The following is a 13,565-nucleotide window of genomic DNA, read 5'->3' as shown; positions in this document are numbered from 1 at the left end:
AATGCATTATGGTTTTTGTTGTTTTGCAGCAGATTAAGTTTTCTAATTATATTTTACACAGGCTAATAGCAATATTAATTTGCATGCTCTGAGCATATAGTAACTGATATTGGAACGAACAATGTGCCAAATCTCAGGGAATTAAAATTTCCTATGAAAATTTCACATATGAATAATCAAGAATTGCTCCATTATAAAAGCACTTTGAAAATATAAAGTGGTATAGAAATGTTAACTTAAACACAGAAGGTTCATTATACATTCTCTTAGATACATAATCTAATCATGGATAATAAAACTTTGGTATTATACGATGTTAAAGAAATGTGGTGGAAAAGGAAGTGAACTAGCAAGACAAACTCTTATGTAGTTTTTCAAAATAAGAAAACCTCAAAAAATAAAGCCAAAGGGTTTTAGAAGAACCTTTAAAGTCAGTTTTATTGTCTGAATTTTACAAGTAGCCTTTAGAGGCTTCATACAAGAATTCTGTTGCAAAACTCTAATAAATAGTCTGCCCCAAGTCCCAAAACAAAATCTAAAACAAAATAAAGAACAAACTTAGGATAAGCAAGACTTCAGAATGCTTGGATGTTAGCAATATTTCCCATTTACAAATAATATCAGGCACTGTACAAACCTCCTTCATACAAATCAAAGAGAAAGAGTCACAATCTTTACAAAGGAACTTGGAAATCTTCCTTTTCCCATTATGCAAGTATTATTAGAAAAGGATTTCATGAGGGGAGGAGGAAATCACAACATGAAGTGAAATTTAGGTAAAAATTTGAGGAAGAGAGAGAATATGAATATATATGGCTTCTTTGGGTGTCAGGAGAGGGATAAATTATTTTTAAACTGTATGAGAAAAAATTTGAAAGATATAAAAATGATGAACAATTGTTGCAGGTCAATTACTCCATTACAGAGATGATGACACAAATTTTGTGATTATGAAGGCTAGGAGAAAAAGGCTTGGGTTGCTTTCCTCCAGAAGGCTAAACATGATTTAGAGAGGTATTGGGGCTCAGCATTGGGGCCCATTAATGGTGTCCTATCTTACCCAAACTATTTGGACTTTTTGAATTTAAACAGCAAATCATGTCTTCCAATCATGTCTTCAGAGAAACTGCTTTGATGGCCTTGATTTGGACAATCCCATGATTTGATCTCATATTGGGGAAAACTCAATTCTAGATATATCATCAAATGTAGCCACTGCTCTTTACCATTTTATAATTTAATTTTATCGCTAGATTTTCCTAACTGTCCCCTAGCAAAGACTAACACCTAAATCTTCTCTGGGTACTTTTAATCAGGATCAGTGGGCCAGCTTTTGGTCTCATGAATCTTTTCCCTTATATCCCACTAAAGAAAAACCATACAGAAAGATCATCACTTTTTGATTACACAAAATGGAGAGTCTGGAATTGTTGGGATGGATCATTCAATGGATGTGGTATGACGCAATCTGAAACAACTTTATGTTTACAGCCAGGAGGATTATTAGAGATCAATTCTACATTAGGAGAGATTGCTTAAGATTTCACTTAAGAAGTATGTTTGCCCTGTGGAAAGCAGGTGGAAGTGTATCCACAGGAAACCAGAGGTGACAAGTCATATAGTAATGTGGGATGTGGAAAAGATCACGAATAACATGCCCCATCCATGGTCTTTAGCCTTTGTTCCTTGGCCTAATCTTGCTATTCTGGGTAACACAGGGAAAAACAGCATTGATTCATGCATTCAAAGGAGATACAACTCCTCATGGCTAGCTACTTCAACAAAGAAGGTAAGGAACATCGCCCTCCCATGGCCCCAATAAACAATCCAAAATAAACATGTACTAGTTTTCTAGTAATCATCATATTTGCCAGGAGAGCCAGAAAAAGCTTGGATTACCTGAAACAGAAAGGAAAGAGCTGATGGGAAGTAAATGAGGCAGATGGACTAGATCATTCTAGCCTAATCCCCATTTTTTTTTCTTTATACATTACAGAGAAAGATACTGTGCAAAAAAATAAAGACATTCACATTTTAGCAATTAAACTTTTATTTTACTTTTTAAATTCTTTAATTATTTTTTTGTTTTTGTTTTTCTACAAAAGGCAGACATTGTTGATCTGCAATTGTTCTGTTTGTGCACTCTCAAAAAAGGGGATATCTGTAAGGAAGGTGGGGAAAGTGCTCTGAAGATGCTTTCAAGAGCATGTACGGGGCATTAAAGCAGTCTCAGGAGAAAGGAAATATTCCCTCTTGGTCCCTTTCCACACCTTCCCTCCCCCACCTGCATGCTTCATCAGTCTTTAGCTCATATCAATTGTGTTGAAGACCCACTCGGTGAATTTTTTCAGCTTGTCCGATGCAGTCTGGGATTCCTCCTGTAAACGCAAGTTGTCTTCCCGAAGATGCTGGACCTCAGCCTGAAGGTGGGCTTTGTCTTCTTTTTCCTGAGAGGTGACAAAGAGGGAGGAAAACCCTCAGAGGGCAAGTACCCAAGAGGTAGAAAGTAGAGGCCTATACCCAAGAAAGAGTCTAGATGTGGGTCATATTGGGCCCCTTGTTTTCACATCCACTAGATACCTAGATAAATGTCCCAGAGTGCTCAGAATTGAGGAATTCCCAGCGTTGATGGTACTAAGTAATATTCATTCTTTCTGGGCTACAATCACGTCAATTCAACTTGGGAAAAAATTCCAATGTACAATTCCAATTCCAATGTACAATTCCAAGGCACATGAGAGCCCCTATATATGAGAACAAGTCCCTTATCCATATTGTTGATATCTCATGAAAAAAAACAAATGAACGCTTTTTGAGCATTGCACCAAATATTTGTTCTGGTTATACCTCGGGTGATGGGAACTAGGCTGAACAGCCAGCTCTGCCCTGAGCATTCATCTAAACCTGCCCCACAGTATCTAAACTTGGGAGCAGAGCACGAGGCTACACTTTTAACCTACAACGAAAATGGGGGAAAAATAAACTTGTACAAGATTTCAACAATGCTTACTCTGGCCTTGGCACCAGACAGAGATTGGGATATTTGCTTTTAGAATAAATGTTTACCTTCTTCAAGTCTTCTTGAAGCATCTTCAGCATACCTTCCAATTGGTCCACTTTAGAAGCCAGTGTAGGAGAAGAATCTTTACTGCTGGGAAAGAGAGAGAAAAAAAGGCCAGTATCCCTATTAGCAGCAATTTCTGAATCTCTCTGTGTGTGTGCGTCTTTGTTTGTGTTACATTTTAAGTTACAAATTGTCTTCCTCCCTCCCCACCCTATCCTAGACAGGGTCACTGTTGACACAGATATATTCATATCTAGGTAAAATCATACTATGCATGATTTTAGTTCTTTCTCTGAAAGTGGGGAGTATCTTCCTTCATAGGTCCTCTGCAGTTGATCTGAATATTTATAATACTCAGAATAGCTTGGTTGTTCACAGTTATTCTTCGAACAATATTGCTGTTACTGTAAAGAATATTCTTTTCATTCTGTTCATTTCACTCTTCATTATTTCATGCCAGTCTGTCCATGTTTTTCTAAAGTCAACCTATTCATCTTTTCTTAGAGGACAATGGTATTTCATCACAATCACACACTATGACTTCTTCAGCCATTCCCCACTTGATGGGTATCCCCTCAATTTCCAGTTCTTAGTCATCACAAAGAGAGCTGCTCTAAATATATTAGTACAAACATATAGGTTCTTCTCCTTTTTCCCTGATTGCCTTGGGAACAAACCTAATAGTGGTACTCCTGGGTCAAAGGGTATACACAATTTTATAACTCTTTAGGCATAATTCCAATTTGTTCTCCAAAATAAATAATGATTCAGAACATTTTTATATAACTATGTATAGCTTTGATTTCTTTATCCAAAAACTTCCTGTTCATATCCTTTGACCATTTATCAACTGGAGAGTAACTCATGGTCTTATAAATTTGACAAAGTTCTCCATATATTTAAGATATGAGACCTTTATCTGAGAAACTGTCTATAAAATTCCACCTCACCCCATTTTCTGCTTTCCTTCTGACCATTACTACACTGTTATCAAAATTATCCATTTTACGTCTCACAATGTGAGACTGCCTTTGTTAAATGGGTTTTCATGACATTAAATTGCTCAGTATGGTCATTGTAATATACATTTTTTCAGAAGGACAACTTCAATAACAAAAGTCATACATATGTTTTAGCTACAGTCAATAACAGCCTTTGCTGAGGATGCCATATCTTTGTTTTCAAAGAAGAAAGGATAAGCAAAAACATATTCTTTAGCAAATAAAGGGGAGGCAACACATAAAGAGGAAACCATCTGATAATGATAACTAAACAATGAAATAATTTCTTAGGAAACTACAGAATCTTTCAGTGCTTTTTCAAGACAGAACAGCTAGCTACCCAACTTTGAGAGATGGTTTGGACATAGACAATGGGGAGAGGCTATCCAGATTGGTGATTCTTAGAAAATCACTTTCTGTAGCCAGTTATCTAATCACATACTAAAAACCAGGCTAAACTTTCTAAAGTATTTTAAAAACTAGCCTATGTCTTACAGAAGTGGCAAGTCCAATTTTAACACAGCCTAAGTCTTTACAACATCCACCCACTGTTTTTCATTCTACTTAGCGAAACCAAGAAGAATGCCTTTCATCTCTTTTCTAGATAGTAGTTCTTTAGGGTGTCTACTCTTTATAAATTTCTCATGTGACTTTTGGTCACGTAATCTCTGTAAGCCTAAGACTACGTATGCATGAGGGAGAAGATGTCTAAACCATTTGCCTATTTGGAGAGAAGTGAGAAGAGGCATTAATCAAAGTGCAAGTTAAGAATTCCTGTCCTAGACAAGGCTAATGCAGATCTCTGCTTCTGGTTCATCCATTGCACCATAAAGCAAATACCAGAGTAATAAGTTATATAATAAACTTGCCAAATTAAAGGAATAATAATAAAAATAACCATCTCACATGGGAACAGGAAGACTGGACCCTCTGCCACCGTCCTCTGTAAAAACTTATTAGCTAAAAATCTTGCCTGTTCATTTACCACAAGCAGCAAATGAGTATGATTTTGCAAAAGATACCACCAATTGCAATTCATTGACTACAGCTGACTAAAATGGCATCATGTGGTATTTTCTAAACTGGTACTGAACTTGTCTTGATGGAGTAGGAGAACGGAAATTAAGTACAAAGGCTACAATTCTCTTTGAACATGAGAGAGCACAGCATGACAACCACAAGTTATTTTCCATCCTAAATAAAGTAATCCTAACATTTCCTCACACACCTTTTCCCAAAGAAAGATGACATCTGTGATTTCCTTTAGACTTTTCTTTGTCCTCCCTCCACCCCAAGCACTCTTTAAGTCCTGAATTGCTGAATTTTGCTCAAGGATAAGTTGTTCCAAAGAACATTTTTTTGTAAATTAGTAAAATTTTTCATAACATCATAGAGTTGTAAGAACATGTGGGGCTAGGATGTGGGATAAGTTTGGTTTTGGGGGGATGGTGAAAAAATACTTACTATGAAGAGACATACAATCACTGTTTTTGAATAACTGAAAGGGATATCATGGGTAATTATATTTGTTGTGCTTGGCCCATGGGGTAGAATCAGGAGTAAAATTCGGAAGGTCAGGAAACAGACTTGGTTTTGATACAAAGGAACAGCTTCCTAATAATTACGGCTTCTCTGAAGTTGAACAGGATGTTTGGTTCTCAATAAAAGTCTTCAAGAAAAGGTTAGATCATTTTTTGAGAATGTTATAGATGGGATTCTTATTCAGGTATAGGTTGGCCTGAAGTAGTGATAGCTACTTACCTCCTAACATAGCACTTCTCACACTTGTAATGTCTACTAAATGTTATGTGATTGACTGATGGACTCCTCTTTTTTTTTTTTTTTAAAGCAATTGGGGTTAAGTAACTTGCTCAAGGTTACACGGCCAGTTATTATTTCTGGGTGTGGTGCTGAGTATCTTGAGCCCGGATTTGATCCAGGTCATCCCGACACTGGAGCCAGTGCTCTTACTCGCTGAGCCACCTGGCCGTCCCGATGGACTCCTCTTTTATAGGAACAGCCTTAAGTACTCAGACATGGGCCAAAAACCAGGAAACAAGAAGAAAAGATTTCCAAAAAGGAAGATATCCATGCATAAGAGCTTGTGTACTTTACTTAAAGAACCCCTCTCCCCCGGCCTGATGTAAAGACCACTCTCTTTTGTATTAGACACAACTGTAATAAGCTTGAACATCTGGCTTTCTAGTCTATGGCAGATTAGAAACAGCAAATCAGAAGGGTAAAGGGGGGAAAGAAGTTGGGGCTGGAGACAGGCACACTGACATCATCAAGAAGTGACAGCCTGATAATGAAGTAGGTGGAAAAATGATTGTAAAAAGCAAAGATGGTAATTCAAAAGTATAGCACTGTGATGTCATTTAAGTGTGGGGACAAACAGTATCATCATATCAGACATATGATACATTCTTGTTTGAAAAAAAACAACAAAGTAGGTAAAATATTTTAGGAAATATTTCATTCAAAATGGTGAAAATTTAAAGACAAAAAGGTTTTGGTCCTTTTGGGTAGTAATTAAGCTTTATTATAGAGAAAAGCTTTATGTAGAATAATCTCAATCTCCAATAATGTTATAAAGGTGTCATGTATGTTCCCACCCTTTCACACTGCTTAACTGCATTAGAAGAAAAGAGTACACAAAGTAAAACACATGCCCATGGAGACCAACCTTCCATAAGACTTCATCTGGGCCATGGCTTGGTCCTCAAGATGGTCGCTGTGGGATGCAGCACTCAGGGGTCGGTGGTTTTCATCACTAGCAGCAAAGAACGAGGCTCGCTGGACTGGAAAGGAAATGACAAGATACTCATTCTTTCCCTTTGGAAATGAAATGAGTTAGGTCCCTATGTGCACTAAAAAGCCAAAAAATGCTCTTCATGGAAAAATACAACAGGTGAAATAAATAAAAGGCATTGGGCATGGTGCCCAGGCTGTCATATACGTACTGTTATGACAAGGAAGAATCTTTATTAAAGAATTATCTTTATTGAACCTCTGTGTTCAGAAGTGGCAAAAATATTATTTACTCTGTTTTATAATGAAATGGGGACAGCTTTGTCATTTGCAAAACATTAAAGGCTCTTCTTTTTTCTGTCTAATGAATTAGAGCACATTGCAACAAGAAGTTCTTAGCATTAATTCAAGCTTCAGTAAGAGATCAATTCCCGAGTGGGGGGAAGGGCATATAACCTGAAGAAGGGCATATGATCAATACTTTCAAATCAACGAAACTAGAGTTAATTAGCCATCAGGGGTTCCTGTCTATTTATTTATATCACTCCATAAGAAAATTGGTCTTGGTATCAAAGACTCAAAAGGCAGTTAAAAATCGATCCCTCCTCAATTAAAAACATCCACATTTAAAACCTGAGCCAACAAGAGAAATTAAAACACTCTTATCACAATCAGTCATCCCCACATGCATAAAGAAGGAAGGACCAACAATATGGGGTTTGCTTTAGCTCAGCAAACATTAGAAAAAGGTAGTCAGTTGACCAGTGGGCTGGTCACCTGGTCAGTATTAAAATGGGCAAGAGTAAGATATAAAGCATCCAACAGACTATGCATATAGCAAGAAGGAAGGAGGGCATGGGAGGTATCGGTGGTGAGAACTAGAGGTTATGGAAGACAGAGTTCCTATGTTATCCTGAAAGATTTTTTAGCTAAGTTGTGGAAATGTCTTCATAATGTGATGAATGTTCATCTTTGGATTATGTTCTTTGCAACTAAATAACCACTGGGATTCTGCTACACCCCTCCTTCCTTAGTATGACAGATGGGAGACTCATCCATGAGAGCCCATTCATTGTACTGAAGTATGTCCAGAAAATGTGCATGTTCTTGTTATGTCACTGAGAATGTCAGCTGACCTTGAGTGCAAACATCACTATGTCTTTGTGATGTCTATTGCAGCAGGATACCTAAGGGAATGCAGTTTCTTCCAGCATAGGGGTTCAGTACACTCACCCTCAAAAGCTTTGGCAGCATCTACCAGGTTTGACCAATCCAGGTCAGAAGCAGAGTCTGGCAGAGGCATAAGACCCGGGTCAGGCATAGGCTGCCTTCTTGGCTCCTGGATATCAGTGAGGGAGCTGTCTGAAGCTGAAAACTCTCCTGTAGGGAAGTAGAAGGAATGTGACATTCATAAGAAAATAATGAAACATTCATGTTTACTACCTTCAATCAGAAGAAAGACAGCTCACTGTTAACTACTATTGGCCAGAAACTGGAAATAAGAATTAATTCTTTGTTTATTCACATTCAGATACTTTCTTTTACAAAGAAATATGATTTGGTACTTTTATGATCAAGGAGATGGGTGGACACTCTCTCCACAAGTACATACTACAACTCCTCTATGCCTTCACTGTTTGTGCAGTTTTCATCCAAGTTTTCCTATAAATTCTGCAGATGGTCTGTTCAACAGACTGAGGGCCAAAGAAAATGCTCCAAATTGTGACCACATTTTTTTTTTTTTTACTGTGGCATAAGCTGTGGAAAAGTTACTTTTGATGCAAGGCATGTTATATAAAACTGAAGGACTAAATTAATCTCTTGCCCAAACTCTTTGGTCTGGGTCAGTTTCAGGTTTCTTAAAATCCTTGAGAACAACTCAGTTCTATCAGGGAAACCTGATGGATCTCATGCAATCACCAATTCCTTAACTGATCTTCCCCGGAGTCAAGTCGGGGGAACTTGTTCAGATATGTTCTGAAGAAGCAAAGGGGTTCACTCTGTCCCGACCTCCTCAGGACTCCTCTGAAATGAATGAAAAACACTGTGATCTTGGATTTGACCAACTCCCAGGGTCCCCTTGCTTATATTTGCCTTTATACTTTGGAGAAGGAACTTGAGCAACAGATCTGCCTCCTGCAATGCCAGGTGCACTCCCAGGTAGAACTGGAGGACTTCTCAGAATCCTTCCAACAATTCCCACAAGTCTATCTTTCACAGTGTAGCCAGAATAATCCTATTGATCAAAACTGGTCATGTCACCACTATTCTAAAAAAGCCTCAATGATCCCTTACTAAATAAAGTCTGAATTCCTTTGCATTTGGCACCTTTCACCCCAGCTTTCCAGTCACTAAGATTACTCCCCTCTCCAACACTATGCTTAAGCCAAAACTAACTGCTCTGCCTTCCGGTTGAGCACTGCAGCTGCCTTTGCTCTGTCTGTTCACTCTGTCCGCAATGTCCTCTTCCTTATTCCACCCAAACTTCCCATCCCAACTTACTGAATTCCCAGACATCTTTTTTTTTTAAAGGAAGGAGGGGCATTTTTTTTGGAGGGGGGAAGGCAAGGGAATTGGTGTTAAGTGACTTGCCCAAGGTCACACAGCCAGTAAGTGTGTCAAGCATCTGAGGTTGGATTTGAACTCAGGTTCTCCTGATTCCAGGGCTGGTGCTGTATTCACTGTGCCACCTAGCTGCCTCCCAGACATCCTTTAAAAAGCAACGTGTGTACTACCTCTTCCTTTAACTGTCCCTCTTGGTAATAACCTTCCTTTTTTTTTTACCACACATAATATTTTGTTGTATAATTTAATATTGTATATCATAACTCTCTATGTTCTTTTATTTCCCTCCCACACTGCAAACCTTCGTAAGGACAGAGACCACGTTGCATGTACATTTGGCACGCTCCTCAGTTCTCTGCAGTGTTTATTTATAATATTTGTGATGGGCTCCTAGTGAGTAATGAGGCTTACCTTTCCAAAAAGAGGGAATCTGTTGACTTTTGGTTAATTGGGGTTGTATTATAGGGAGAGGAAAGGGGAAGAGATAAGGAATATAACTGTGAATGAGGAAATTCAAAGAAGAGAATATTACTAAGAACATTTTAATTAAAATTTTGATGAATGAATGTGATAATTACATTGTTATTCAAATCCTAGAAGTTCTTGAATCTCTATATTTATATTGCCCCAGATCTAACTCATCTAGGAGGACACCAAAGCTAAAGCCCATATTGACTGTGGGGGACAAAGACATCTAGCAACCTAATTATATCTGTGTAGTGGCCAGTTAGCTCACATCATCCTGGTTTGTTGTAGGTAGCAGGGGACTCTAGTGTGGTCTAGGAGCTACCAACTGGTCAAAACTTTTTTTTTTTCTTTTTTGGAGGGCAATTGGGGTTAAGTAACTTGCCCAAGGTCACACGGCTAGTTTCTGTGTATGGGTGTTAAGTGTCTGAGACTGGATCCGAACTCAGGTCCTCCTGACTCCAGGGCTGGCGCTCTACTGGTCAGAAACTTTTGATGAGAAAAAATATTTATTTGGAGGAATGTGTGATCAAAACATCAGCACTCCCTACAAGGTACGCAGTGAAGTGAGAAGGATGAGGTATGAGAGTCCCTGTCTTCATAAAGTTTTTACACAGATTGTAACCTACCACACATTTTTATCTTGTACAACTGCTTATATTCCCTTGTAACTTCTTCAGAAAAAGGCCACTTGACTCCTGGAATTCTCCCATTAAATTTCTTGATGTTATATGGATATACAATGGAACAACTGTGAGCCTCTTTCCTTTGTTACTTGGCTGACATATGTCTTTCATCAGCAACACATCTCTCTAATGATATTTTTTTCTGTTGCTTCTATGGCACAGTTCTTTAGTGATGATAATCATATCTGTATGTTCCAGCATACTCATGCCTGCCATATGCAGTAATTTTTGGGATATGTAGCACTGATTCAGAGCCATACGCAATCACAAGAAGAATATTAATGTTTAAAAAATGGATCTTTGTTGGAGAGAAAAGCTTGGGGTCATCAAAAGAACTGCGGTTTTCTCCCAAAAGCGATTCAAACCTACTGAATCAAAAACTTTTTCTATCATCAAAAAATGATATGCACAATCAATTAGGCGATTGTGACAGTATGGCTTACTTTTGTTGTTCAGTCATTTTTCAATCATATCCAACTCTTTGTGATTCCATTTGGGGTTTCTCCAGCAAAGATACTAGAGTGGTTTGCCATTTCTTTCTCTAACTCATGACAGATGAGGAAACTGAAGCAAACAGGGTTAAGTGACTTGCCCAGGCTCACACAGCTAGTAAGTGTCACAGGCCAGATTTTAACTCAGGAATATGAATGTGCTTGACTCCAAGTCCCACACTTCATCTACTGTGCCACCTAAGATGTCTCTATGTAGCTTATTATAAAATATAATTTGTGAAAGATCTTCTCATACTTTCAGACAACATATGTTGATTGTTTTCATAAATTTCATAGAAATGAAAATGAAGGTAGAAGCAGGACCTCCCTCCTGCTCTGGCTTCCACCTTCCCCAATCCATGTAAAAAGGGGACTCTAAACAAACTTTGGAGCTGCAGAACACATAAAATGACACAGAGCAGCTAACCTCCCTCTGAGGACAGCCCGGCAGGCTAGCAGGAATTGGCCAGTGCAGAGCTCTGGGAGCCGAGCGCCCCAGGGCGGACCTGACCAGCCCCAGGCCTAGGAACTCCAGATCAGCAGCAGCTGTTTCCAGATTTATCAACACATAGATGTGAAGGACAAAGTGAGAGGCCAGTGCAGTCTGGACTTTGGGACCCAGTAAGTGGGAGTGCATGGCTTTTGCCCCCGGGGTGAGAAGCTGCTGAGACACTGGCACAGCCAGTGCCATGTGGCAGCTTCAGCTCCTGGCCTACAGAGTGTAGGGGGACCAAGCACCAGACTGAGGGGTAATCGCTCTTGCTTTAACCTGCTTGGATCTGGATTGTGGTCTAGGGTGGATATCCTGGGGTGTGTGTCCAGCTTGCCAGAGCGTGTGGAGGCTTCAGAGAGGGCACCCATTTAATACCTCTGGCAGCTGAGAAAACCCCAGCATTTGGGACAAAAGCTACCCTGTCTGGTGGCAGAGTCCTACTGTGGCAAAAAGCCCAGGGGTCAAGTGACTGAGGGAAAACATGACCAAGCAAAGGAAACAAAGCAGACAGAAGATTCCAACATTACACTCCTATTTTGGGGACAAAAAGGAGCAAAGCATGGAACAGGAGGAAGACAGTGAAGTCAGAACTCCTGCATCAAAAGCTTCAAAGAAAAATACTAGCTGGTTATAGGCCATAGAGGACCTTAAGAAGCAGATAAGAGAAGTGGAGGAAAAATTGGGAAGAGAAATGAGAACAATGCAAGAAAATTACGAAATGAGAGTCAACAACCTGACTGAGGAAAATAACACCTTAAAAAATAGACTAACTCAAATGGTAAAAGAGGCTCAAAAAGGCAATGAGGAGAAGAATGCCTTAAAAAGCCAAATCTGCGAGATGGAAAAAGAATTTCAAAAGCTCAATGAGAAGAATCATTGCTTCAGAATTAGATTGGAGCAAATGGGAGCTAATGACTTTATGAGAAATCAAGATGCTGTTAAACAGATCCAAACAAATGAAAGAATAGAAGGCAATGTGAAATATCTCATGGGAAAAGCCACTGACCTCAAAAATCGATCCAGGAGAATTTAAAAATTATTGGACTACCTGAAAGCCATGATCAAAGTAAGAACCTAGAAATCATCCTCCACGAAGTTCTCAAAGAAAACTGCCCAGACGTTTTAGAACCAGGGGGCAAAATAGAGGTTGAAAGAATTCACCGATCACCTCCTGAAAATGATTCCAAAAAGAAAACTCCTAGGAATATTATAGCCAGCTTCCGGAATTCCCAGATTAAGGAGAGAATATTACAAGCAGCCAGGAAGAAAAAATTTGAATATTGTAGAAACACAATCAGGATAACACAGGATCTGGCAGCTTCTACACTGAGGGATCGAAGGGCTTGGAATATGATATTCCGGGGGTCAAAGGAGCTGGGATTAAAACCAAGAGTCACCTACCCAGCAAAACTGAGTATCATGTTTCAGGGGAAAATATGATCATTCAGTGGAATAGAAGACGTTCAAGCATTCTTGCTGAAAAAACCAGAGTTGAATAGAAAATTTGACATTCAGATACAAGAAGCATGAGAAGGTAAACAGGGAAAAGAAATCATAAGGAACTTATCAAAATTGAACTATTAACATTCCTACATGGAAAAACAATAATTGTAACTTATGAAACTTTTCTCAATAGTTGAAGGGATTAGAAATATATATATATGTATATATATATATGTATATATATATGTCTATATATGAGGGTATATGGGCATATGAATACATATGTGAATGTGTGTACATATGTTTACAGGTATACATAGATAGAGGGCACAGGACCAATTTAACAGGAAGAAATGATACTTAAAGTTGAAATTAAGAGGTGAAAGAGGAATATAATGAGATGGGGAGAGACAGAATGGAGTAAACTATCTCATATAGAAAAGGTGAGGGAATAGGTTACAATGGAGGGGAAGAATAGGAAGGCAAAAGGGAATGAGTCAACCTTATTCCCATTGAATTTGGCTTGAGGAGGGAATGAAATACATACTAAATAGGGTATCCTCCAGGAGAGTAGGGGGGAAGGGGATGAGACGGGGGATGATGGAA

At 38.8% G+C, this 13,565-nt stretch overlaps 1 protein-coding gene across 7 annotated transcripts in view; it reads right to left on the bottom strand.

Moving 5' to 3' along the window:
• Positions 1-411: 411 nt before the first annotated feature.
• The window catches only part of SIPA1L1 (signal induced proliferation associated 1 like 1), a 367,706-nt gene continuing 354,552 nt past the window's right edge, over positions 412-13,565 (bottom strand). For 5 of the 7 annotated variants that reach the window (XM_069092084.1, XM_069092083.1, XM_069092087.1 and 2 more), the window contains 4 exons: positions 8,050-8,196; positions 6,752-6,866; positions 3,067-3,151; positions 412-2,447 (listed from right to left, as the gene is read on the bottom strand). In XM_069092084.1, coding sequence (XP_068948185.1) covers positions 2,304-2,447; positions 3,067-3,151; positions 6,752-6,866; positions 8,050-8,196 — 491 coding nt within the window. In that variant the 3' untranslated portion in view covers positions 412-2,303. The remainder of the gene's footprint in view (positions 2,448-3,066; positions 3,152-6,751; positions 6,867-8,049; positions 8,197-13,565) is intronic. The other 2 variants (XM_069092086.1, XM_069092088.1) reach the window with 1 other exon arrangement.

This window comes from Petaurus breviceps, unplaced genomic scaffold (genome assembly GCF_028583685.1).
Source record: "Petaurus breviceps papuanus isolate PSGF00001 unplaced genomic scaffold, PetGlider_PUasm1.0 189, whole genome shotgun sequence".
Lineage (NCBI taxonomy): Eukaryota > Metazoa > Chordata > Mammalia > Diprotodontia > Petauridae > Petaurus > Petaurus breviceps.
Note: the sequence above shows the minus strand (reverse complement) of the source record. Positions and strands in the feature narration are given on the sequence as shown.